General features: G+C 43.2%; 1 protein-coding gene across 1 annotated transcript in view; it reads left to right on the plus strand.

Annotated features, from left to right (window-relative positions):
• LOC127652894 (transmembrane channel-like protein 6) overlaps positions 1 to 26,306 on the plus strand; it is a 48,389-nt gene that overhangs the window by 7,704 nt on the left and 14,379 nt on the right. Inside the window, exons 5-12 of the mRNA XM_052139331.1 lie at positions 2,420 to 2,528; positions 2,614 to 2,701; positions 4,435 to 4,677; positions 5,100 to 5,272; positions 5,369 to 5,513; positions 9,164 to 9,319; positions 14,150 to 14,304; positions 17,685 to 17,775. Coding sequence (XP_051995291.1) covers positions 2,420 to 2,528; positions 2,614 to 2,701; positions 4,435 to 4,677; positions 5,100 to 5,272; positions 5,369 to 5,513; positions 9,164 to 9,319; positions 14,150 to 14,304; positions 17,685 to 17,775 — 1,160 coding nt within the window. The remainder of the gene's footprint in view (positions 1 to 2,419; positions 2,529 to 2,613; positions 2,702 to 4,434; positions 4,678 to 5,099; positions 5,273 to 5,368; positions 5,514 to 9,163; positions 9,320 to 14,149; positions 14,305 to 17,684; positions 17,776 to 26,306) is intronic.

Raw genomic sequence — 26,306 nt, forward strand, 5'->3', positions numbered from 1 at the left:
TCTCACTACCGTAAACCGGATTTGTTATGTCTACTGTGAAAAGCAAAAAAAAAAAAACCTGCAAATCTCCTGGTTAAAGGGGCCATAGAACATGTTTCCCTTCCAGAGAGAGAGTTAGGTTATTACACCAAGAACTTCCTGGTTCCCATGGAAGGTGAGGGGTGGCGTCTGGCTTAGATCTTAAAGCTTGAACTGCCCATGGGTGTTCAAGTCCAAGATGATCAAGACGGTCTTGTTTCAAGCCCTACAACTCGTTTGGCTGGTCACCATCGATCTTATGACGCACTTCTATACTTCATTTAGAAGTTCTGCCACAACATGGAAAGTTCCTGAGGTTCGCTTCCGGGGGCGAAGTCTTCCAGTGTCAGGTTCTTTCACTCGGCCTAGCCCTTTTTACCCGCACATTCACAAAGCATGATGTAGCGCTGGCTCCTTGCGACTCCGGGGCATCTGCATTCTGAATTATGTAGACGACTGGCTGATCCTAGCGCAGTTCCAGGAACTGGCAGTTCAGCACAGGGACATCGTCTCCATGTTTCTCTGGGGTTGAGGCTCAACGCCAAGAAAAGCGTCCTCTCTCCCACTCAGAACACTGTCTGTCGGGCATCGTATGGAGTTCAATCACAATGCGGGCACAACTGTCTCCTGCTAGGATTGAGTCCATTCAGATCACCCTGAGCAAAGTCAGGCTAGTTCAAGGTTGCACTGTTATCAGTATCAACGATTTCTAGGTCTCAGGGTGACTGCATCCTCGGTGATCCCTCTGGACCTTCTGCTCATGAGACCGTTTTTGTTGTGACTCAAAGTCAGGGGATTTCTTCCAAGGGCCAAATCCCTTGGGCTAATAAGGGTTACGCGCCGCAGGCTTCGTTCCCTTTCTATGTGGTTCAGACCCCAGTTTTTTACCTTGGGTCCCACTCTAGGTGTGTCTTGTTGTCGCAGGCTGCTAATGACAGACGCTTCCCTGACGGGCTGGGTAGCGGCCTTAAGTGGTTGTCCAACTTAAAGGGAATAGGAGGGTCGTCAGCTCAGTTGTCACAGTCACTGTCTCGAGTTGATGCCTGTATTTCTGGCCCTGAAATACTTCCTCCTCAGGCTGCCATGTCTTGGTGCGGGTGGGTAATACAGCGGTAGCCTCTAACATAAAACATCAGGGAGATCCAAGTTCTTGTCAGCTGTATTTTTGATGCGTCAGATTCTCCTTGGGGTCCAGGTCAGCTCCTGTTACTCAGAGCAGATTATATCCCTGGATGCCCGTATGTGGGAGAAGATTTACTGTCCAGGCAAAAAATACTGACGGGGGAGTGGAAACTCCACCCTGAGGTAGTGGAATAAATCTGGGCGAGATTTTTCAGGGCGGAAGAGAACCTCTTCGCCTCTATGAACAGCGCAATGTTTCCTCGACTTCTCCCTGAGTCACCCAGCCCCCTTGGGTCTGGATGTAATGACACCCGGAATGCCTCTGTATGCGTTTTTTCCCCGGTCTCTCTGCTCCCGGGAGTCTTGGCCAGAGTTCGCCAGCAAGGGTCTTGCCTCCTACTGGTAGCACCACGCTGGCCGAACAGGGTATGGTTCTCGGAACTAAATTCTCTCCTCGACGGCTCGCATTGGGAGATTTCGAACAGGAAGGACCTTCTTTCACAGGCACAGGGGACTGTATTTCATCCCCGGCCCGAATTGTGGAACATGAGTGAGGGACGCTACTGGCCTGGCCTACGAGGTGCGCGGTCAAGCTTCGCCAGTAGGTATTAAGTCTCACTCTACCAGAGGGCTCGCCTCCTCTAAAGCCTTGGCTAGAGGTCTCCCTCTGCAGCAAGTGTGTGATGCGGCAGGTTATCCCCTCCGCACACATTCATTCAATTTTTATAGTTTGGAGGTTTTCGCCACTCTTATGTCCTTGTGTCGACATCTCAAACTCATGCCTGAGGCCTCTCACGCTCTTGTGAACACACTACACAACCGTAAGGGCTCCGGACAGCCAGAATGCGGCAGCGTGGGTACTCTCATTCCCAAAGCGCTTTTCAGCGCAGCATCCTAGTGGAGCTTTTTGTAAAGGGAACGTCTCGGGTTACGTATGTAACCCTTGTTCCCTGAAAAAAGCGGAACGAGATGCTGCGCTTCTTTGCCGCACTGGGATGCCCCAGGACTGCTCTTCAAAAAGAAGTATCTGACGACACTCTGGTGATGCATCCATTTATAGCCTGGCTACAGGTGCATCTAATGATTTCATCAGCCGAGGCTATAAATTCCAGTCAATGTTCATTGACGTGTTACACACATATTCACAGCTCGGTCACAACTAGGATTGTTCCCAAAGCGCTTTTCAGCACAGCATCTCGTTGCGCTTTTTTCGGAGAACAATGGTTACATACGTAACCCGAGACGTTTTCAATCATCTTTCTTTGTGTTTTGGTCTTAGTGACCCAAAATAAAGGGTTGCTAGAGAACCTGCAGGGTTTGTCTGCTGGTGAATGTGTACGTCTCTTGCGTGAAATGCCTCTTACCATCTCTGAGAAGCGTCAACTCAGGTACAAAATTCAGCTTTAAATGATCAAAATTCTGATGGAATACAGCCTCTATATAAGCTTTCTGTTTCTAAATGTGTCTCATTAGAGCTCTGGCCTGTGTTGGGAAGTCGGGACAGTCTCTTTTTGCTAAAAAAGCTTGGTGTTGCCATCAGGTTAAAGCTAGTGTCTTGAAGGTGAAACACTTTTACTGTGTGCACATCATCATTAAGGGCAGTTACATTAAAATAAACTTTATCTGATGAATATTTGGCACTCTGCATGAATAGGGTACAAAACAGGGCAAATTTTTTGTTGCATTATTATGTATGATTTTCCAGCAACATGCAAAAATAAACATGCAAAAGAAAATCCTGGGCCAAACAAGATACAAATATGGCTGAATGACATTTGCAGATTTAGCCTAAATTAACTTTGTCACTCAGTAGGGGCTAGTTTGCAGTGTTGGGTAAGTTACTCTAAATTAGTAATAACAAGTTACTAATAACTTATATATAAAATTTTAATCACATTACTTAGTTGATTACTTTCCCATAAAGTAATCACATGACTAATTACTTTTCTTCTTGTTCATTGTCGTATATATATAATATATAATAACTTTAGTAACAGGGTTGAATAGTTTAGTTTGATGAAAGCAACACTACAATTAATGAGAAAATTGAGAAAATGGAATGAGATTATTTAATTTCCTTCCCCATACTGTGAAAAAGGTCCAAATTATGTGGTGTTTCTTGATTCTTGATGATTCTTAAGTGCCAGAATTTGATGGAATATTTTGTTTCTTAATCATTAAGGTTGTATGCACAATTACACAGATGTTTAAATTATACAAAACTTTACAGATAAAAATGTTTATTAAATATACATTTTTAACAGATTTTGTCAAAACTATGATGACATTAATGTATGAATTTATTTGTATGGAAAATGTTAAGAACAACATTGCTTAGGCCATTTTTGCTTTTAAAATGTAATAAGACACCAGTTTGTTCCCTGTAAATGGAGAGTGCCACTTATAAATATATTAAAGGGGTCATGAAATGCTCTTTTTTATATATATATAGTTTTATTTAGTGCTGTCAGTCGATTAAAATTTGTAATCACAATTAATCACATAAGTTTTTTGTAGTTAATCGTGATTAATTGCAGATTTTGAAAGTGCTGAAATTTTACACTATTTATAATTCTTGTGCTGTCAAAATGCTTTTATTCCTGTCTTAAGAAAGAAACAAAAACAATATGGAACAATATAATTCTTTATTAACATTTTCCAAACAAAGACTTCTACAGTACAAAGATAGAATTGCACTAATATAGCACCAATTCAAGTAACATTAAACATTTCCCAAAGTCTAAGTGGGAGTTTGACTAATTTAAAGACTACTAGTACCCACATAGGTTGCATATTCATTGCAATGTGCATTAAATCTCTTAAATTGAAATCTTCCAACACTAATCTGCCGGCTATATGCTTTGTTACAGCAATCGTGAAGCTGCATTCATGAGTCGCATCAGGGCAGCATCGCAGGCAACGCTGTGATATCCACAAAATCTCATTCTGCGTTTTGGTGCAAGTTAAGATTTGATGTGCTTCTGTGATAATTATAATGCGCCTTACACAGGCGGAAAAAAACTTAATAGTTACTGCAACAGCAGGCCTTGCTTTTCATTCTCTCTCGGTTTACGAACGGAAGCACCAATGGGCAGGGCCAAGGGTGCGATGATGCAAAAGTAGCCGTTGAGTAGCGTTTATTGTAGAAAGACCTCTTATATGTCAAAATATCAAGGAAAGTTTGATTCATCATGACATGACCCCTTTAAAATGAGATTTTCTGGAGTGTTTAATATTTAAAATAAGCTATTTATAATTGTTAGACCTGAATGCACACCTGTTTTTGATGCTTAGGTCCTGTGTGTTGGCTGGTCAGGTAGACTACAGCTGTGGCAGGGTATGCTTAAAAGTATCAGCGCCCGCTTTGGCACTGGGGTTCTGTCTTATTTTATCTTCCTCAGAACTCTATTACACTACAACATCCTCCTCTTCCTCATCAACTGCCTCTTTCTGTTCCTGCCACAAATCACAAATCCCCCTCATTCAGAAGCCAGAACCACAGCTGCCCTGACAGGCCCCTGGCTGCTTACTGGGATGGTAAGGATTGCATATTTTGTAGGAACTTTTTATCAGGGCCATTTGCCAGTGTTGGACAACTGGGAACATTATCCCCCTTGACCCTGTTGAAATATGTTCAGTTTTGTTCAAGGTGATTTAATCAAAAGTTATTCAATAACTGTCCAATAAATGAAATGAAAGTATTTGGGGTAAAAGGCCCCCTGTTAAAGGGGCTAAAAGCCCTCATTAATCACATTGGTTTATTTTTTTAAGTTGGGCAAATAGATTTGATATGATGAATTATCAGTGTGCTCATGTTGACTGATCCAATCATATATTGTTTACGGAATACTTGTTATAAAATGCCAAATGAGATTAAAATGAATATAAGTGTTACTATCTTGCTTAAAGATTGCTTAATCAAAAATACTGATATAAATGATTTCTTTCTTCCTAAACAGGGTATTCTTAAAGACTCTGGTATGTTTTACGGTTACTATTCCAACTCCACAAGCGGAAACTGCAGAGCTGAAAATACAATGATGATGTGTCCTGAAAATTACAACATTCCTCTGGCGTATATATTTACCATTGGAATAGGCCTGTTTATCACCTGTGTAATGCTAGTGTACAGGTTTGTTTCTCTTTCTCTGTAATTCACAATTTGAGTCAATTCAGTTTTACATCATCACTTGCCTTTTGACCGAATCAACTTTTGTTTCTCTTGTAGCATGTCTGAATCATTTGGGAAGAGTTTCCACTTATTCAAGTCTACTGGTTTCCTGGCTTTGAAGGTGTTCAGCTCATGGGACTTTAAAGTGAGCAGGAAAAGATCTGTTAAACTGCAGTCAGTGAACATCTGTAATCAGCTGAAGGTTTGTAGAAATATATTATTTAATTCATGGTAGGATTGTATGCTGGAGAACACCAATAATTGCACTGCGATATGTGATGCAAGGGCAAATTGAATTCAAAGGTATTTCTTCAGTTACAGGCACTTTTATGTCCCATATTAAAACTGTCAGAAAACCTTTAAAAACTTTTGGTACTTATCAAATGTCTTTTCTGTGTAGATTTTATAATTTCACCATTGTCCCTGGCCCAAACATTTGAAAGTCCATCATAGAAATATTACTTAAACATTTAACTTTAAATCATTTAAAGATATAGTTAACCCAAAAATTTTAATTCAGTCATTGTTTACAAAATGTTGTGCTAAGTGATGTCATGCATTGGCAGTTTATAGTGACCAAAAGATTCAAGCTTCAAAAGAAGCATGAGAGCAGTTCACGCAGCCCCCTTGCGACATTGGGGCGTTCATTAGAAAACTTGTTTTGTTGATCTAAAAACAAGTCCCCCACAGCGATAGTGACATCAGAACACAACACAGCTGCACACAAAACAGAGAATAGAATTTACTAAACATGTCTGAAGAGTTTGTAGCTGAAGAATTGATGCATTTCTATGCACACCCTTATTTTTCGGAGTACTTGGAAATCAAACATAAACATAGATGAGGCTAAAGGCAGCCACTGTCACACCTTGTCCTAACCTGACAGCAAACAACATGCGATAAAATATATCTTATCTATGTTAATCAGAGTTGTTGTCCTAACCAGCGTCTGCCAAATGAATAAATGTAAATGTAAATGTAAATAAGGCTGGGCATAGAATTGCATCAATTCTTCTCCTACAAACTCGTCAGACATGTTTAATAAATTCAGTTCTCTCTTTGTATCCAGCTGTGTTGTGTTCTTTTGTCATTATTGCTGTGGTGGACATGTTTTTAGATTTTTTGCAAATTTTTGCGAACAGATTTTTGCTTGAATGCCCCAATGTCGCGAGGGGACTGCGTGAATTCTTGCTCTCATGCCCTATCATGAATGTGAACAGAAGATCAATGGTCAGTGAACATTTTCATTAAATAATACATAAAATTTTGGTTTGTTTCCCACCAGACCTTATTGTATACTTTTATAACAATCATGAGTATCATGGAATCATTTATTAGACTTCTGAATTATACTTTTGTGTCCTTTTGAAGCTTGATGAGGTGGTCACTATAAACTGCCATTCTATGACATCACTGAGCACATCATATTTTCACGGTTTCTCCCTTTGTGTTCAGAAAAAGAAAGATACAGTGTTATAACAACACAGAGGTGAGTAAACAAAGACAACATTTTCATTTTTGGTTGAATTATCCCTTTAAGTATTTATTGTGTGAAAATTATATCAGTTGCCCTCAATTGTTTCCACCACAATTTTGTCCCAAAAGTGTACAAGGACAAACAAAACAAAACTAAACAAAAAAACTAAAAATCCCTGGCAGTTATACCTTGTGAGCTGATGATTGTGCATCATTTCACTCATTTTAATGTTTGAAGAAACACACATTTTTGCACATTTTCTGTTCTAATTGTGGTCAACATACTAGCTAGTGTAAAAAAATTGCAGGTCACATATGCGATGCAAATGTGTAAGGTTTAAAGAGCATATGAAAGTAACATGTCATTAGAGTAGAAAAGAGAAGTCAATGAAGCCTTGTGTTGTTGATAGCGTCTCGCACTTTGATTCAGATCACACCTAGAGAAACTAACAGCAGATGTGGTGAAAAATACAGCAATGAAATATTAAATTATAAAGTGTTTCTACATTATGGTAGTATTTGATGTGCTGCCTTTATTTTTGGTTTTAAAAAAATATTGTTTTACAGTATTTTTCACGCTATTACAGTAATGAGAATCATTATGATGAGTAATACAAATGACAAAGAAATCAAAAGTGGCATATTTTTGAATTTTTGTGTAAAATGGACCTGGCTCAGTTGGTAGACCATTTTTACCATGGTCATTGCTGGAATAACCAGGTCATGCCAATTTTAAGCTGGTTTATGTGAAAGCAGAGTTGTTGCTGGTCTGATATGATCAAACATATGGTCTGTGTCTCTACTGGCTGATAATCCATCTATAAGCCAGGGGTTTTCAAACTGGGGTCAGGAGACCAGGTTTCCACTCGGGAGCATTTGGAAGTCTGCAGAAAAACAAATCGTTTTACTAAATGTAATTTTTATATTAGATATGTAAAATATTTATATATGTTATTGTAATTGAATAAAAACAACATTTAAAACAATGACAATGTAAAAGGCAATTAATTAATTTATCAAAGACCATGTTTTATTTATAATATCACAGTTACAATTTTTCTCACGCTGTTAAATTGGTCTGTTGCAACATAGTTATTGAGAATACATCACAATACCTCTAGGTGGCAACTTTGTAGCAATGCGTACAAATTAATTTGTAAGAAAGCGTATGACTTTTACATCAACCAATGCATTGTAGTTGCAGCAAATTATTGAGGCTTAAAGACATTTTTATGCCATGTTGCTCATAACAGTTGTCAGTTGAGGGCGCTATTTTACTATTTTTGCTGTTTCTGCATGATATTGGTCTCAATAAAACTAATTTGGTAGCTTTGGAGTGCAGGGTTTTGGAAAGAGGGGGCATAGCTACCCCAGGTATAGCTACCTGTATATTTTACGAAGGGGTCCCCACAATGGGATCAATATATTTGAGGGTCCTTGGCATCAAAAAGTTTGAAAACCCGTTATGTAAGCCATCTTGGATCAGCTATCAACCATTATGTTCCAAAAAAAAAAAAAACTCCTATCTACTATTTCTAAAGGATTAGTTCACCTAAAAATAAAAGTTCTCATCATTTACTCACCCTCATGCCATCCCAGATTACATTTGTTTTCTGCTTAACACCAATGAAGATGAAAATTTTGAAGACTCCAGTTGTTAAATCTATATCTTCAGAAGTGATATGATAGGTGTGGGTTGCCAAATAATTGACAAAAACAAAAGAAAAAGAACATGAAAGTGAGAGTGGAAATGACATAAATAGATATAATTACTTAAATATGAATCTGTTTCTCACCCACACCTATTATATCACTTTGGAAGACATTGTTTAACCACTGGAGTCATATGGATTATTTTTACACTGACTTTATGTCCTTGGAGCTTCAAAGGCCTGATCACCATTCACTTGCATTGTGTGAACCTACAGAGCTGAGATAATCTTTTAAAAATCTTCGTTTGTGTTCAGCAGAAGAAAGAAAGTCATACACATCTGGGATGGCATGAGGGTGAGTAAATGATGAGAGAATTTTCATTTTTGGGTGAACAATTTTTTAAACTTTAAAGATCTGTAAACACTCTCTAAAAAAGATACAAGACCATCACTGCTACCTTATATACAATTCTGTACACAATTTGAGTTATACATTTTAACTAGAGGCACAGAAAACATCCCCTTGAATGTACCACCCCATTGACGGCCCTTGTACCTTAAACAGGTACTTTTTTCCAGAGAGTGCAGAGATTGCTTTTCATAATCATTGCCATTTTTTCAAGTAAGCTGAACGCAGGTTGACTTCCAGAAAGTTCCATTTGGTGCGACTATAGTTATGCCGAAATGTCAAACTACAGACTCTGTGCTTTTGTTTGTGTTTTAGGAGATGCTGTCGGAGCTCAGCTGCACTAAAAAGAAGGGAAATATGAGGTCAACACTGGGCTTGTTAGCTATACACACACTAGCATGGACCATTTGCCTACTTAGCATAGCTTTGTGCATGCTGGCTGTTTACTACTTCTGTCATGATATTAACCAGGTCAGACTATATTCATTTTTATATTCATTGAGCAAAGGCTTATTTTCAGATATGTGTCTATTTGAGACTGTGGTGCTCTGCGTTGGTAGCGGAAAGCTTATTACTAAAGAAATCATACAATTAGTGGCGCTTCAGACCAGTCACATCCGGTTTAGTGCACACACTTCTGCAACCTCATCATGTACAAACAGCTTTGTGCATCTGCAAACTGTGTTCTCTGCTTGGCCATTTTCTACACATTTCTTAATGACATATTAAACTCGACATCTTAAAATATTTTTTATGTGGACGGCTTACTCACTATATGGTAAAAAATATGTGGATATCCAAATAAAACTCCCATAAGTTGAAATTTTACATTCAAAACCATTAATAGGAAGTTGGACTTCCTTAACAGCTTCCACTCTCCTTTGAGGGCTTTCCACTAGATTTTTTTTTGTTGCTCCCATTCAGACACAAGAGCATCAGTAAGGTCAGACACTGGTGTCGGGCATTGGTGCCTGGCTTGCAGTCAGCATCCAACTCGTCCCAAAGGTGTTCAGTGGGGTTCATATTTGGACTTTGTGCTGTCCAGTCAACTTCTTCCACACCAGACTCAGGAAAACATTTCTCTATGGATCTCAATTTGTGCACAGGGGCAATGCCTTGCAAGAACAGACAGTTACCCTCCACAAACTGTTGGAAGGACACAGTTCTGCAGAATGTCACTATATGTTGTACCATTATGATTTGTCTTCACTGGAATTAAGTGGCCAAGCCAAGCACGTTCATTAGAAGTAAATGTCTACATAATGGAGTGGTTTTATTAACTGTCAAGGTCATTGTTGGATCTGTTACCATAATCTAATTGCCCCAAATGTACTTCATATGAAATCGAAGAACGAACAGGTATGATGTAATGTGGAACAAAAGTTAGCCAAAAAGAAGGTGTTTTTGCATTCTTTTCAGTGTTTCAGAACAGCTCGTCTGGGTGAACTTTTAGGAAAACCTCTAACCGGCTGCTAAACACCTTCTTACTGCCAGTGGTCCATGCCATCAGTAGGTGTAACATGAGGCCAAATTGTGAAGAGATACTAAGGATGGACGCAAAATATTTACATGCCCACAGCTAGCGATGTCCTTTATAAAGTCAATGGAATAAGTTATTGTTTGATACTGTCTATGCAGCCGAGTGGACCTGACTCACTGTACATTCACTTGTTCGTATGAGGAACTGAGCGCCTACTTTGTGCTGGTTCCGCCTAGCGGCTGGAGTATGTTTTGTGGAATAACAATCCTTCGGAGCAGTTTGTGGATGAACCTGTACGTTATATGTTCTTTTGCCTCCTATTGGTTGGAGTTCGTTTTCTGGAATATTTCTTGCAATCATTGGAGTGATTAAGGTACTTGTTGCTCTTGTGTAATAGCCGAGTGGGCCCGACTCACTGAACATTCACTTGACTGTTCAAGGAAACTGAGTGCCTGTTTTGTTTCTTTTTGTGCTGGGTCCATCTAGCGGCTGGAGTTTGTTTTGTGGAGTAACACACCTTCGAAACAGTTGTGGATGAATCTACATGTCTTTGTATTTATCCCACCTTTTGGCTTTTGGTGGGATAAAAATCTGTTTGTTTTACAGATTACGCTCTGTTGTGTAATTCTGTCTCACAATTCTGACCCTTCTAGATCTATGCCCTGCCTCCACAGAATTATTAATTCTATGTCCTAATATTAACTTAGGATACAGAGTTAATTTGTCTAAATTTGAAGCTTTGACTCTGACAGCGTACTGCCCGATAACAGCTTTTCAGCCAGGTGCCTTTCAGTGGCCCAAACAGGGCATTAAATATTTGGGTATTTTATTCCAAGCAAATTTGTGTGAAAGAGTTCATTTTGACCCTTTATTTAAAAGGTTTTCGAGCGATGTGGGCAGGTGGGCTTCATTACATTTATCGATGATAGGGAAGGTTAATGTTATTAAAATGAATTGTATTCCAAAATTAAACTACCTGCTACAGTCACTCTAAATAGATGTCCCCCTCTCTTTTTTCAAACAATTTGATTTATTTGGAATGGGAAATGTCCCAGATTACATTTCAGTAAGTTGCATAGGCCGATTGACAAAGGTGGGCTAGGCCTTCCCAAGATTTGTTTTATTACTATGTGTTCTGTCACAGACATTTGACTCATTGGACGCTTCCACCTGAGACAGCCACTCCCTAATTTTGTATTGAACAGGAAGTTCTTGCCCCTATTTCGCCATGGCAAAGCCTTTCTATCAAACTAACCGGCGAAGTTAAATTAAATTACATTTATTTAAATGTTGCCTCAAACTTATGTCTTAACCCCAAATTATGTATTAATAAGTCCCCTTTCTGCTGGTTAGACTGGGTTGTGAGAGAGGTTAATACACTTGGTGTCCTAAATAAGAGCGAAGTGTTGAGATCCTTTAAAAATCTTATTCAACATTTTCGGATTCCCAGATCTCATTTCTTATATATTTACAGCTGTGCCACCTGCTCTGTACTATTTTTGGTAGTAGCATACACCTCCCTAAAGCAGCAGATACTCTGCGAGTGGTGATTACTGCTTTTTGAGAAGGTCATGAGGCATCAGTGAATTACTGCCTGCTAATTCAGAGTCTGGGTGACGGAGCTTAAACTTCTATCAAGAGATTATGGAAGAAAGATTTAAACTTGGTATTGGAGGAGGGAGAGTGGGCTAGGATTCTAAAAAAAACATCAAGTCTGAAACTAGAGATGCAAGGATGCATCTTATGCAATTCAAGATTTTACATAGATTCTATTGTACCCCCTCTTAATTGTATAGGCTTGTTCTTAAAGACACACCCACCTGCTGCGATGTCAATCAGAGGATGGATACATAACCCATGTCTTTGGGGGTGTGTTAAGATCCAGGAGTTTTGGTTGAAGGTTCTTGAGTCTTGTGTGTGATGTATTGGCCACTCAGGTTACATTTTGCCCCAGGCTCTGTATTTTGGGCGATGGGGCAGTCATCGACATTGAGAATAGACACATAAAGAGTTGGGTCCTAGCCAGCATCATGATCGCCAGACAGATTCTTTTAAGGGGTTAGAAATGGGGCGGATATCTGACGTTGCTGGACTTTGTGTGTTTGTCTATAATCATGAGTATATACTCATATGTGACCACAGGGATGTTTGTTGGGGGTCAGGGTGGGGTTGGAGATTGGGAGGGGAAGGGGTGGTTATGTGGTTTAAATGTTGATTCCATGTATATGTTTTGCTCTTCTTTATTTAATGAAGTAATCTATCAAAAATGTTAATTACAATAAACAAAAAAAATGTTTTACTTCTAAACGCCTCACACAGCTGTGTGGCAAGTATCAGAATGTTCAATGTATATCGGGCCGTAACGCATATCATTTTAAAATCTTGTAATCAGATTACAGTTACTGACTTTCAATAAAGTTCATTACTTTTAAGTACATTACTTGGTTTACACTAAAGTAGTATTATTTATGTAGACTACATTTAAAACATAAATTATGCACATATGTGGACGTTTCTATGAAAGCATGAGCCTTCTAAAGAGTCACTGTAAGGGATAAATTAGATTTGCTGAGTGTATGACTCATGTGCAACAATGCAAAAAAAGGAAATACAGACATTATTTTGAATTTGTTGAGTGGAAAAACAAACTTTTCTGTGGAAAGCATTTTAGAAAGTAACTTAAAATGAAAGTAATTAGTAATGTGATTACTTGAGGAAGTAATTAGTAAATTAATCTGATTACAATTTTAGAGAAGTAATTAATTAATTGTAGTGGATTACTTTTTTTGAGTAAATTACCCATCACTGGTCTAAGTGCATGCTGAAACTGACTTGGACTACAGCCACACTAATTTGGATACATTTGAAAATGGTGTTTTCGTTTTTGAAATGCTCTCTGTCCAAATGATGCCAACAATGTGCCAAATGTTTTCCATAAGTTGCTTGTCCACACTCAAATGTCTGAAAATGCTAAAACCCCCTTACTGAGCATGTGAAAAAAGAAAAAGAAACATAAGCCCGGAGGCATTTCCATGTACAATCTGAAACACAATTGTGATCCGCTGCCAGACAGCAATTCCAAATAAACTTCCCATCGCCTTTGAAGGAATGCAATGTAAAGGTTGTACAAAATACCATTTATCTTTAACAATGTTATCAAAGTGGATATCAGACACAACAACACCACTACAAAATGGGCCATCATCTTGATTGTTTTGGGTTGAATGGGTCACATGACTGGGTCACATGACAACAAATACATCACAGTTTTTAAAAAATATCTATATCCCTGTCCACACTACAATGCGAACATGACGCTGTTTTCAAATTTATCCAATTGGGAGAGCGTTTTCGAAAAGCTAAATTCTTCGATGTACAAAAACGTCAAACAATGTGTGGAAGTGAACTTGCTAATTTATCCTATTTAACAGGAAAATTCACAGATATTTAATCTAGTCACATTATTTGATAAATTTAACTGTGTTTAGTCTGAAATAGAAAATACATTTTTAAACTAAAAAACAAACCTTTTATTTTTCTCATCAGAATATAACAAAATCTGCATGATATAAAATAAAAAAATATTTGTGCTTTATTGAAATTAAAATATCAGCCTCATGCATATTCTGAGAAAATGTCTTTGTCACTTGCTTTGTCCTTTTCAAACCTGTTATGCTGTGAAATTTCTCCATTTTACAAATGAAAAACCAAATTTCATGCACCATTTCCTGAGAATAAGCCTTATCTTATCTGCCATAGTTTCTGTGAAAACTTTATTTGAAATAATATATATTGTATGTGCATGCCTGCCTCACATATAGGTGAGCTCTGTTAAGGAAGATGATCCTTTGCGTTTGCTGATGTTGCCTGTGGTCGTGTCTTGCATCAGTCATCTACTGCCTGGTTTTTTTGACATCTTATCTTGGGTGGAGCATTATGAGTCACCAAACGTTCACATTTATGTCTCCATCATAAGGTCAGTAAAGGCCCATTACACTTCTACACTATTTACCACTTATTCACTTCCTGTCTAACTCCCCTGCATGCAGCAGGAAACAGCATGCTTCATTTGATCACTTATATTGCTGCTCAATCAAACATGACTTGTTTAAGTATTGCCATGGCATGTCTCTTATACTGTGTTGGTGGTTAAACACTGCTAAATTGCTAACTTGCTGCAAAATAATGTCATTTTAATATATATATTTTTCCTTTTACAACAGTAATTACAATATTTCGTATACAGTATACAACTGGCCATATTTTATAAGAAATCTCTCACACACACAATCACACCTGGCACTGACGTACACAGAACGGGGGCAGCTGGGGTGCAAGCGTACGGCACAAACTCCCTAGGGGGGCACCAGAAACTGCCCTCACTTGCATGTTATACATTATTCTCCCAAGGTTATTTTTCTCCATTAATCTACATCTTATGGAGTTTTGTGTTCCTTGCCACAGTCGCCTACATCTTGCTCACTGGGGTTATTAATACAATTATCATTTAATTATTTTTAAAACACTATTAAAAATCGTATTTTATCTAAATTACACAATGATGATTCATGACTTTATAGACATTACAATTTTATCGTCTGTTAATGCTGATATTCTGTAAAGCTGCTTTGAAACGATGTGTGTTGTGAAAGGCGCTATACAAATAAAATTGGCTTGACTTGACATGACTTATTCAAGGACCCTGTAGCCTTGCGCTCACATCTTTTCATTGCGCCGCTGCACCATGCACCCCATTTCCAGGGTAATGCCATGGTACTGAATGATTGATCATGTTCATATTTCATGATACTGTCATGGTACTCCAAGGTACTTTAAAAAATACCATGGTTTTACTATGACATATGTCATAAACATGGGGTTATCACAGACCATGTCTGAAAATAAATAAACAACAATTGTATTAACATGGTGCTTTTTGTGAGAAATATAACAGAATAAGCTATTATTTGTGAAAAAGGAAAAATTGCCACGCTAATCTCTGTATCAACCTTTTGTATATGTGCTTGCTAAGGCATGCCCCCTGCGAAATGATGACGCACACACGCACACCCACACACGCACAGCTCCAACTCGAGGCAGTTGATGTGCCAATGCAGTCGCGGGCCGATCCAAGGGCCACGCTGGGAGGCATCTGTCGTAACCACGACATGCCTGGGGACCTGGCCTAGGGGACTCCTGTCCGTAGGAACGCTAGGTCTGACCAGGGACTGAAAAGACGGTGACAAACCTGCGTGACGAGAACAAGGTATGTGCCGTGGCGCCATACTTGTCTCTCGACTCGAGTCTGTAGCCAGTGCTGAAGTGGTCTCATATGCATCAACCCAAGCGGCATGACCGTCACTGAGGATGCCATATGCCCCAGTAGCCTCTGAAAGGATTTCAGTGGGACCAGCGTATTCTGTCTGAACGCATGCAGACAGTGCAGCACCAACTGTGCTCATTGGTGAGGCGCGCTGTCATCGAGAGGGTTGGGGAGCGCGAGCCACAGCCCCAAGCTCCGTGCGAGAGAGACCAATGGAACTACCACATCGGACGTACCAGCGGACTGGGCCTCGCGACGGGGGAGAGCCCGAGGTGCTGAGTCTAGAGACATCAACGCACTTACCTGGCTCCTTGTGAATGCTGCCGGAACATCCTGGGACAGGGGAGGAAGATCTTCATCCTCGAAGCCTGTGGGACCATCACATCGAGGTGGATTTGTGCCACGGCTGGGCGCGCGGAAGCGGGAGGCCCGGTTCCAGAATGAGCTGGTGTTGCCACCGCAGGGGGATGCCCAGGGCGACGAGTAGACGAAGTGTGGAGTCTGTGGCTCCTCCAGGACAGGATATGTTGTATGGCCTCCGTCTGCTTTCATAATGTTGAAAACTGCTGGACGAAGTCTACAACGTTTTCGCCAAACAGTCCAACCTGGGAGATGGGGGCATCAAGGAAACTGGGCGAAGTTGGTCGCAGAGCGCAGCTCCTGATTAGACTTTGATCAGGACTACCTTCGTGTAGTTCTCTAAATGTCTTGGCTTGGTGCACCTGCAGGAGCGCCACGGCGTGCAAGGCGGAAGTGTAGTGTGTGATGGGGAGAACCGCTGTAATGCACCGTAGATCAAGAAACTTCAGCAAGAGGTAGAGATGAATGGAATGGCAGGAAGGATTCAGCTCAGTGAATGTGTCTGCTCGGCTCCGAAGATGAAATCTGAGTGCGTGTTTGCAAGCGGCACTCCTTTTATACCCTATTGTCCGGAGGAGTGTCATTGCAAATCCCACAATCCAATTCTCATTAGCCTTTTCTCAAAGATCAGAGATGTCTGGGTGACCCCTAGTGTCAACTCATCGACACAACGTCGAGTGAGTGACGGATAGGGAACATAGCCATATCGCTGCATCCAGTCAGTGCGCTCCAATGGTAATGGCTTTAAACCTTTATTTAGTGATTGTTTGAATGTTTGTAACATATAAAAATAAAGATTTTGTGATGTTGAAAAGACTATTTGAGCAGCTGGTTCATTATGACAACCGCTCCAGTCCCTCTTTTGCTAGTAAACAGCAACACGAATGCTGATCACACCGGTTTGATCGTACATCTCTTAGCCCAGCCTAGTGTAAACACACTGGTTTGATTGCAAGTGCAAAGGGTAAAATCCAGCATTTCAACATGACATCTCCTCGGCTTCAGGTGGATTATGGGATTGTAAAGTGTCCAGTCAATCCAGACTTCAGAATCTCGCAGGAAACAGTAGGTTGTCCGGGTATTTCTCACATACTGTTTTATGAATATTGAGGATTCGGACATACTACTCCATTGGCATACTGTTTTTGGCATACTATATAGTATGGATATTCTGACATAGCGAATGTTTTTCTTCAATTCTGTTCGGTGACGCTAGTGGCACAATTTGACCCTTCCCTAAGCCCTGCTTTAAAAGCATTTCTAACCAATTCTATTTTAGCAACTGTTGCAGTATCCCATTTACTTTTTCTAACGAGAGTCTATTATAATTGTTTGAGAAGTTTTAAGCTGATTTTTATAGAAATGATCCAGAAAATAAAAAAACCCATTGTTGCTGGGTCACTCACAGTTAAGGTTAGGCAAAGTGTTAGGTTAGGGGCTCCCTATATCTTTAATGTCTATTTGGAGCTCAGTCCTACTTCTCTCATGTGATTTAATTAATTTTCTTAATGTGTGTAATTCTGTAATACTTATCTAATTGTCTAATACTAATGTTAATTTCCTAGTAATACTTGCACAATTCAGAATCGTGAGTTCCAGATAAGTTTGTTAACATATTAGTAGACCGTTATCACATGAATCATATAACATTTTTGTTTCTTCCTTTTTCATAGGAACTTGTTGTTGAAGGGTTGCATTTTTAGTGTGTTGTGTTTCCACTGGCTGGGTAAGATTGCTGCTGAGCAGGAAGCACAAAATATTCAGGTGACCATAAAACATGAAACTTCTTTCTGATCTTTCTGAATCTAGTAGCACAATGTTATTACTGGTGTTGCAAATGACAATCATGGCAATTCATTACGATTCATTGCAATCGATCAAGCTGTCAATCCCAACCATTAGGATGCATGTGAATAAAAACTTTGTACTTTTTATTTATAGATGTACAGTTGAAGTCAGAAGTTTATGTACACTTAGGTTGAAGCCATTAAAACAATTTTTTTAACCAAACACAGATTTCATATTAGCAAACTATATATAGGCTTGTTGTTTAAGATCTAATTTGTGCACGACATGAGTCATTTTCCCAACAATTGTTTACAGACAGATTGTTCCACTTTTAATTGACTATATCACAATTCCGGTGGGTCAGAAGTTTACATACACTAAGTTAACTGTGCCTTTAAGCAGCTTGGACAATTACAGAAAATTATGTCAAGCCTTTAGGTAATTAGCCAATTAGCTTCTGATAGGGTAATTGGCTAATTGGAGTCAATTGGAGTGTACCTGTGGATGTATTTTAAGGCCTACCTTCAAACTCAGTGCCTCTTTGCTTGATATCATGGGAAAATCAAAATAAATCAGGCAAGACCACAGAAAAAAAGAATTGTGGACCTCCACAAGTCTGATTCATCCTTGGGGCAATTTCCAAACACCTGAATATACCACGTTCATCTGTATAAACAATAGTATTCAAGCAAAGGAAGATGCTGGAGGATACTGGTAGACAAGCATCTATATCCACAGTAAAACGAGTCCTATATCAACATAAACCCTATGTTCTCTCCTTTAACTGACACTGAGGTCTCTAAACTCCTCCTCTCCAACCACCCCACAACCTATTCCCTTGACCCCATTCCATCACACCTTCTCCAGGCCATCTCTTCGTCCATCCTACCGGCAATTACACACATAATTAACACATCCCTTCTTGCAGGCACTTTTCCCACTACATTTAAGCAGGCTCGAGTAACCCCACTGCTGAAAAAACCTGCACTTAACCCCACACAGATAGAACACTACAGACCAGTCTCTCTCATCCCATTCATGGCAAAAACACTTGAAAGGGCAGTTTTCAATCAGATCTCTGCTTATCTCTCACAGAACAAGCTGCTGGATGACAATCAGTCAGGCTTCAAAAGTGGACACTCCACTGAGACTGCCCTGCTGTCTGTCATCGAGTCGCTGAGACAGGCGAAAGCTGAATCCAGATCATCCGTTCTGATTCTGCTGGACCTTTCTGCTGCCTTTGACACAGTCAACCATCAGATCCTTCTCTCCACCCTCTCTAAACTGGGCATCACTGGAACTGTGCTTGACTGGTTCAACTCTTATCTCTCAGAAATGTCCTTTGAGGTAGCATGGAGAGGGGAAGTATCCAAGCCACACCAGTTACTTACTGGGGTATCTCAGGGATCAGTGCTTGGGCCACTTCTCTTCTCCATATACACAACATCACTGGGACCCATCATCCAGTCACATGGTTTCTCTTACCACTGCTACGCTGATGACACGCAACTCTACTTGTCTTTCCAGCCCAAGACACCACAGTGACCGCTCGAATCGCTGCCTGTCTGGCAGACATCTCAGCCTGGATGAAGGAACACCACCTTCAACTCAACCCAGCCAAGACCGAACTCCTTGTCTTTCCAGCCAACACGGCTGTTGAACACAACATCACCGTGCAGCTGGGTCCAACTACAGTTTCGCCTTCCAAAACGGTCAGAAATCTAGGGGTTACCATTGATGATGAGCTAAATTTCACAGACCACATTTCAAAAACTGCAAGATCATGTAGATTTACACTCTACAATATCAGGAAGATAAGACCCTTCCTCTCTGCACAGGCCACACAACTGCTCGTTCAGTCCCTTGTCATAACTAGACTGGACTACTGTAACGCTCTCATTGCAGGCCTTCCTGCATGTGCTATTAGACCTCTCCAAATGATCCAGAATGCAGCAGCACGTCTGGTCTTTAATGAACCTAAGAGAGCACATGTTACACCACTCTTTGTCTCTCTCCACTGGCTGCCGGTTCATGCACGTATTAAATTCAAGGCCCTGATGCTGGCATACAAAACAGTCACTGGGTCTGCTCCAGCATACCTAAAAACATTTATGCAGAGCTACGTTCCCACCAGAAGCCTGCGGTCGGCTAAGGAACGTCACCTTGTCGTACCAAAACAAAGAGGCACCAAAACACTATCCCGGATTCAAGGCCCTGATGCTGGCATACAAAACAGTCACTGGGTCTGCTCCAGCATACCTAAAAACGAATCGGTTACTAACGTAACCTCGGTTCTCTCTAGATGAGGGAACGAGTATTGCGTAAGCTAGCTTACGCTATGGGAAAGATTAATCTTTTCTGAGATATTGAAGCCAAAAATTATCCTTAATTTTGTATCCATTGTCAACGCAGTGCGGCAGCTGCAGACCTTGAGCGGGCTAGCTAGCGAGCTCATTGGTTGCTCTGTGGCAAATGCTGCAGCCTATAGACGAGCTTGGGCGAACTCGCATCCAATGAGAGGCGTCCGCGCGCTCACTGCATCAAAGCCCGCCAAAAAGGGCATGACTAGAATGCATATAAGCCTAGTTCGTAGGCTGGAACCCTGGTTTTCATTGAATGAAGCGAAAAATCGCTCATGGCGCGCCAAGCATCCACTGCATGAGCCCCAGGGAATTAAGGGGGACCCGGGGGAGCCCTTGTGAGTGGGGAATTAATATTTGGCCGGCAAGAGTGCGGGCCAGTGTGTGTGTAGTACATAAGCACATAGACAGAGCGGCGGTGCCGGTCTGTGTGGACTGTGTCCCATTAATGCAGCTCACCAGGGGAGCTGTAGCGTATTAAGCCGCTAGCAGTTTAGCCTGCAGAGCGGGTACTTCCAGATTGTAAAATCTGGCCGTGCAGGGGTTCAGCGAACGCCGCGACGGCCGCCACGTACACTTTGAGCGTGGATGGGGATCTGCCCTTATCCAGCAGCTCTTGTAAAAACACGAGCAGCGGTGACACCCCACATGTCCGTGGATCCAGGTCTCTGTCGGTGCACCATTTTGAAAACACAGACCATTTTGACGCATTGAGTCTTCTCATGGAGGGGGCTCTAGCGTGTATGATGGTGTTTATTACTCCTTCTGGCAAAGTGACGGGTAGTCGTTGATCACCCACGCGTGTAGCGCCCAGCAGTCCTGGGCCAGCGCGTCCTCGTTTTTCGAGAAAAATATTGGGCAGTGAGAGTTCTCTTCTGACGCAAAGAGGTCTATCTCTGCTCTGCCGAATATGCGCCATAACGTCTGGACTGTTTGAGCGTGCAGGGACCATTCCCCTGGGGGAATATTGTCTCTGGACAGTCTGTCTGGGCCGTCGTTCAGGTGGCCTGGCACGTGCATCACCCTCAGCGAGCGCAGGTGGCGCTGGGACCAACTCAGTATGCGTTTCGTCAGATGGAAGAGGTTCCTGGATCTGACACCGCCCTGACGGTTTAGATAGGATACCACAGACCTGTTGTCCGAGCGGACCAGGACGTGGTGACCCTGAATGATCGGGAGGAAGCGCACGAGCGCGTACTCGACCACTATCATTTCCAGACAATTTATGTGAAGGAGCTTTTCCTGAACTGACCATAGGCCAAAAACCGGAGAGCCCTCGCAGACCGCGCCCCAACCCGTGTTGGACGCGTCTGTCGAGATGACTTTTCGGCAAGATACAGCTCCCATCATCACTCCCCGCTGATACCACTCGGCCACTGTCCAGGGCTGCAGAGCTGAAATACAGGTCTGAGTCACTCTGATTGGCTGGCGGCCTGTGGCCCAAGCCCGGCGAGACGCGCGGGTGTTTAGCCAATGCTGAAGCGGGCGCATGCGCAGTAAACCCAGTTGAAGTACTGCTGCGGTTGAGGCCATGTAGCCTAGCACTCTCTGAAACTTCTTCAGAGGTGTGAGGCTGTTCATCTGAAATGACGCGGCTAGTTGCTGCACACGGCGCGCGCGCTGTGTAGATAAGCGAGCCGTCATTGCCACTGAGTCTAGTTCTATTCCAAGGAAGGAAATTGTCTGACTGGGCTGTAGTGAGCTCTTGGTCCAATTGACTGCAAGGCCCAAACTGTTCAGATGACTGAGGAGAACTGTCCTGTGAGACAGAAGCTCCGTATGTGATTGTGCCAAAATCAGCCAATCGTCCAAATAGTTCAGAATTCGCAAACCCTGACTCCGCAGGGGTGCGAGCACCGCGTCCATGCACTTCGTGAAAGTACGGGGTGCTAAGGACAGGCCGAACGGAAGGACGGTGTCTTGATAAACCTGGCCGTCGAAGGCGAATCTCAAGAATGGCCTGTGACGGAGATTTATCTGAATCTGAAAGTATGCATCTTTCAGATCGAGAGAAATAAACCAGTCCCCCTGGCGCACATGCACGAGGAGTTTGCTGGTTGTAAGCATTTTGAATGGTCTTTTTGCAAGCGCTTTGTTCAAAACCCTGAGATCTAATATTGGTCTGAGGCCGCCGTCTTTCTTGGGGACAAGAAAATAACGGCTGTAAAACCCCGACTCGCTCAGGGGAGGCGGCACTCTCTCTATGGCCCTTTTGCACAGAAGGTTTGCTATTTCTGAACGAAGCATGCACGCTGCTTCTGTGTTCACAGTAGTTTCGAGCCGCGCTCTGAAGCGAGGAGGACGGCGATCAAACTGTAGTAAATAGCCCTGTTTTACTGTGCTTAACACCCATTCGGATATCCCTGGGATATCTTCCCACGCTTTGAAGCGTAATGTTAGAGGGTGAGTGGCCAAATCGCTCTGATTGCCGCACACAGCACGCTGAACAGAATGTGTGAGCGTGCTTACTGTGCTTATGCTGGACTGCTCGCAGACAGCATGGACAGGCTGTTCTGTGAGTGACTTCCCGATTGAGGTGAATGGGGAAAGAGTCACGTCTGTTAAGTGATACGCAAGCATAGTCACGGGCACGGGACTTACATACAGAGAAGTGTTTGCTGGCCGTTTGACAGAGCGGGCAGAGAATGGGCGCGCGCACGTATTCGTGAGCGCATTTATTGACTCTAACACTCGAGTGGTTCGTAACCGCTTTTGAGTGTGCTCTGATGGGGACACGGAACGTGTAATGCTTGTGTGTAGAGGTGAACACTGGATTGTGGGCACATTTTCTACACATAAGGCTGGTCGTGTGACGGAGCGGCCAGAGAATGGGCGCGCGGACGGATTCGTGGGTGCGTTTATTAACCCTAACCCTCGAGCGGTTCGTAACCGATTTATGTGAGTGTGCCGTGATAGGGCCACGGGATGTGTAATGCTTGTGTGTAGGGGTGAACACTGGAGTGTGGGCACATTTTCTACACATAAGACATGTTTGCTCTCTGGTATGGACACGGGATGTGTAATGCTTGTGTGTAGAGGTGAACACTGGGTTGTGGGCACATTTTCTACACATATGGCATGCTTGCTCTTTACCAGATTTATTTGGGTCGCCGTGAAAACGGGCGTTAACACCGGCTTGTTGGCTGCTGAATCTACCACCGTAGTAGCCTGAAGGGGACTGACAGGGGGCGAAGCTTTGACGGTGGTCCGGCCGCAGCGGGACTGATCCGTCGTTTTGTCAACAAAGCTAGGAGGACTTCGGTTGTTCAGGTTTCAGCGCAATTCTAGTCCGAGGCCCGCGGGGGGGCGGCGGTCTGCGGCGGCTGTCTGAGCGCGATCGAGGGCGGCCGCCCTGTCGACGCTGAGAAGTCTGGCTTTGTTGAGCTGGGCGCGCTCTGAAGAGGCTCGTGCAGGAGGCTCACGTGGGCGGCCTGCAGAGGAGCTAGCGCGACGAGGCAGAAAGAGATTCATGGCTTGTGTGGCTTTTTGGACCTCTGAAAACCGGTCAAAGATACCACTCACCGCGGAGCCGAAGAGACCGGATGGAGAGAGCGGTGCGTTGAGGAACGTAGAGTGCTCTGCTTCTCCCATGTCGGCTAGCGTTAGCCACAGATGTCTCTCGGTCACAGTCAGCGCGGCCAAGCACTTCCCTATAGTTTGGGCTGCAGCTTTGGTAGCGAGGAGGGCGAGGTCCGTAGCACTCCGTATGTCTGCAACCGCCTCTGGATGCCTGATTTCCTCATCCCACTCCCGCAGAAGGTCCGCTTGGAGGATCTGTAGGACGGCCATAGAGTGCAGAGCAGATGCAGCTTGGCCGGCGGTGGAATAGGCGCGGCCAACACAGGCGGAAGTTGTTCTGCAGGCCTTAGACGGGAGCACTGGTTTAGACCGCCATCTCGCGGAGGGCGGGCAAAAGGTGTGCTGCTACCGCATCCTTGACCGGAGGGATGGAAGCGTAGCCCTTCTCAGTGGCGCCGTCCACCGAAGCAAGAGAGGTGGAGACGTGGGATCGGACCCTGGCCGAGAAAGGCGCGTTCCATGATTTGGAAAGCTCGGCGTGGAGTTCCGGCAGGAAGGGAGCGGCCCGGGTAGCGGGTGCTGCGCGGCGGCGGCTCTGTAGAAAGCAGCCGTCAAGTCTGTTGGGTGCCTGCTCAAGGGGCGGTGACCACTCAAGCCCAATGCGGTCGACGGCCTGTGTGAGGAGGCATGTTAGTTCCCCTTCGACTCCGGCGCGGGTCCTGCTGGATTCCTGGGCTGAGGAGGAGGCGTGTGAGCCTGACCACTCCTCGCTGTCCGAAGCCATGATGGAACAGCCCTTATCCTCCGCTTCTTCATCCGAGATGGCAGCAGAGCAGCCGCTCGGCGGCAACTGCGCGTCCCGGGTGGGCGGGGAGGGTGAAGGCGATGCTCGAGGGATGGGCTCCGGTGAGGCAATCGCTTCTACCACTGTTTCCGGCAGCCTTTGAGAGCGGCGCTTTTTTCTGCGCGGCTGAACGGAAGGTGCCGCGGCGGCTTCGGTCCTGAGCGCTTCGAGTCGAGCCCGCAGGGTCGACATCGGCAGCTCCTCGCATAGATCGCATCCGCCTTCGGCGAGGGCGAGCTCTGCATGCCCCAGTCCCAGGCAGAGAGCGCAGATGATGTGGCGGTCTCCGGTGCTGAGAGGAGCGCGGCATGAGGCGCAAGTGGAGCGAGGCATCTTAAAAAGACGCTCAGTACTCTTTTGTGAAGTTCTTTAAGAACTAGCTTGCTTTTAAAAGGATACGTCGCCGGATGGCGTAGCTCGCAGGACGGCTGAAGGTGGCGAAGACGGCCGGCTTCTTCGAGCGCTGTCCACGCTTGCTTGATGCCCCTCAAACGGCGACGCGGCTTCCAGTTCAGTGATGCGAAGAGCTTCGCTGAAGAGATGAAAATCAGGGTTCCAGCCTACGAACTACGCTTATATGCACTCTAGTCACGCCCTTTTGGCGGGCTTTGATGCAGTGAGCGCGGACGCCTCTCATTGGATGCGAGTTCGCCCAAGCTCGTCTATAGGCTGCAGCAGTTGCCACAGAGCAACCAATGAGCTCGCTAGCTAGCCCGCTCAAGGTCTGCAGCTGCCGCACTGCGTTGACAATGGATACAAAATTAAGGATAATTTTTTGGCTTCAATATCTCAGAAAAGATTAATCTTTCCCGTAGCGTAAGCTAGTTTACGCAATACGAGAGAACCTCTCGTAAGAGAACATTTATGCAGAGCTACGTTCCCACCAGAAGCCTGCGGTCGGCTAAGGAACGTCACCTTGTCATACCAAAACAAAGAGGCACCAAAACACTTTCCCGGACTTTCAGTTTCATCATACCACGGTGGTGGAATGACCTTCCCAACTCAATCCGGGAAGCTAACTCACTCTCTATCTTCAAAGAACGGCTAAAAACACATCTTTTCCAAAAGCACTTAACCGGTCACTAAAAAAAAAATAAAAAAATAATTATTTACATTTCTTGTTGCACTTAAATCTGTTTTGTATACTATTCTGATGGTAGTAAAACTTTGTAATGTGGCACTTTTTGTACCACTGTCTCCCTAAGATGATTCGCTGATGTTCTTCCTCTTTTGTAAGTCCCTTTAGATAAAAGCGTCTGCCAAATGAATAAATGTATGTAAATGTAAACTGAAAGGCTGCTTGGCAAGGAAGAAGCCTCTGCTCCAAAACCACCATAAAAAGTTTGCAAGTGCACATGGGGACAAAGATCTTACTTTTTGGAGAAATGTCCTCTGGTCTGATGAAACAAAAATGTAACTGTTTGGCCACAATGACCATCGTTATGTTTGGAGGATAAAGGGAGAGGCTTGCAAGCCGAAGAACACCATACCAAATGTGAAGCATGGGGGCGGCAGCATCATGTTGTGGGGGTGCTTTGCTGCAGGAGGGACTGGTGCACTTCACAAAATAGATGACATCATGAGGAAGGAAAATATGGACATATTGAAGCAACATCTCAAGACTTCAGCCAGGAAGTTAAAGCTCAGTCACAAATGGGTCTTCTAAATGGACAATGACCCCAAGCATTCCTCCAAAATTGTGGCAAAATGGCTTAAGAACAACAAAGTCAAGGTATTGGAGTGGCCATCACAAGGCCCTGACCTCAATCCGATAGAACATTTGT

Source organism: Xyrauchen texanus, chromosome 12 (genome assembly GCF_025860055.1).
Source record: "Xyrauchen texanus isolate HMW12.3.18 chromosome 12, RBS_HiC_50CHRs, whole genome shotgun sequence".
Classification (NCBI taxonomy): domain Eukaryota; kingdom Metazoa; phylum Chordata; class Actinopteri; order Cypriniformes; family Catostomidae; genus Xyrauchen; species Xyrauchen texanus.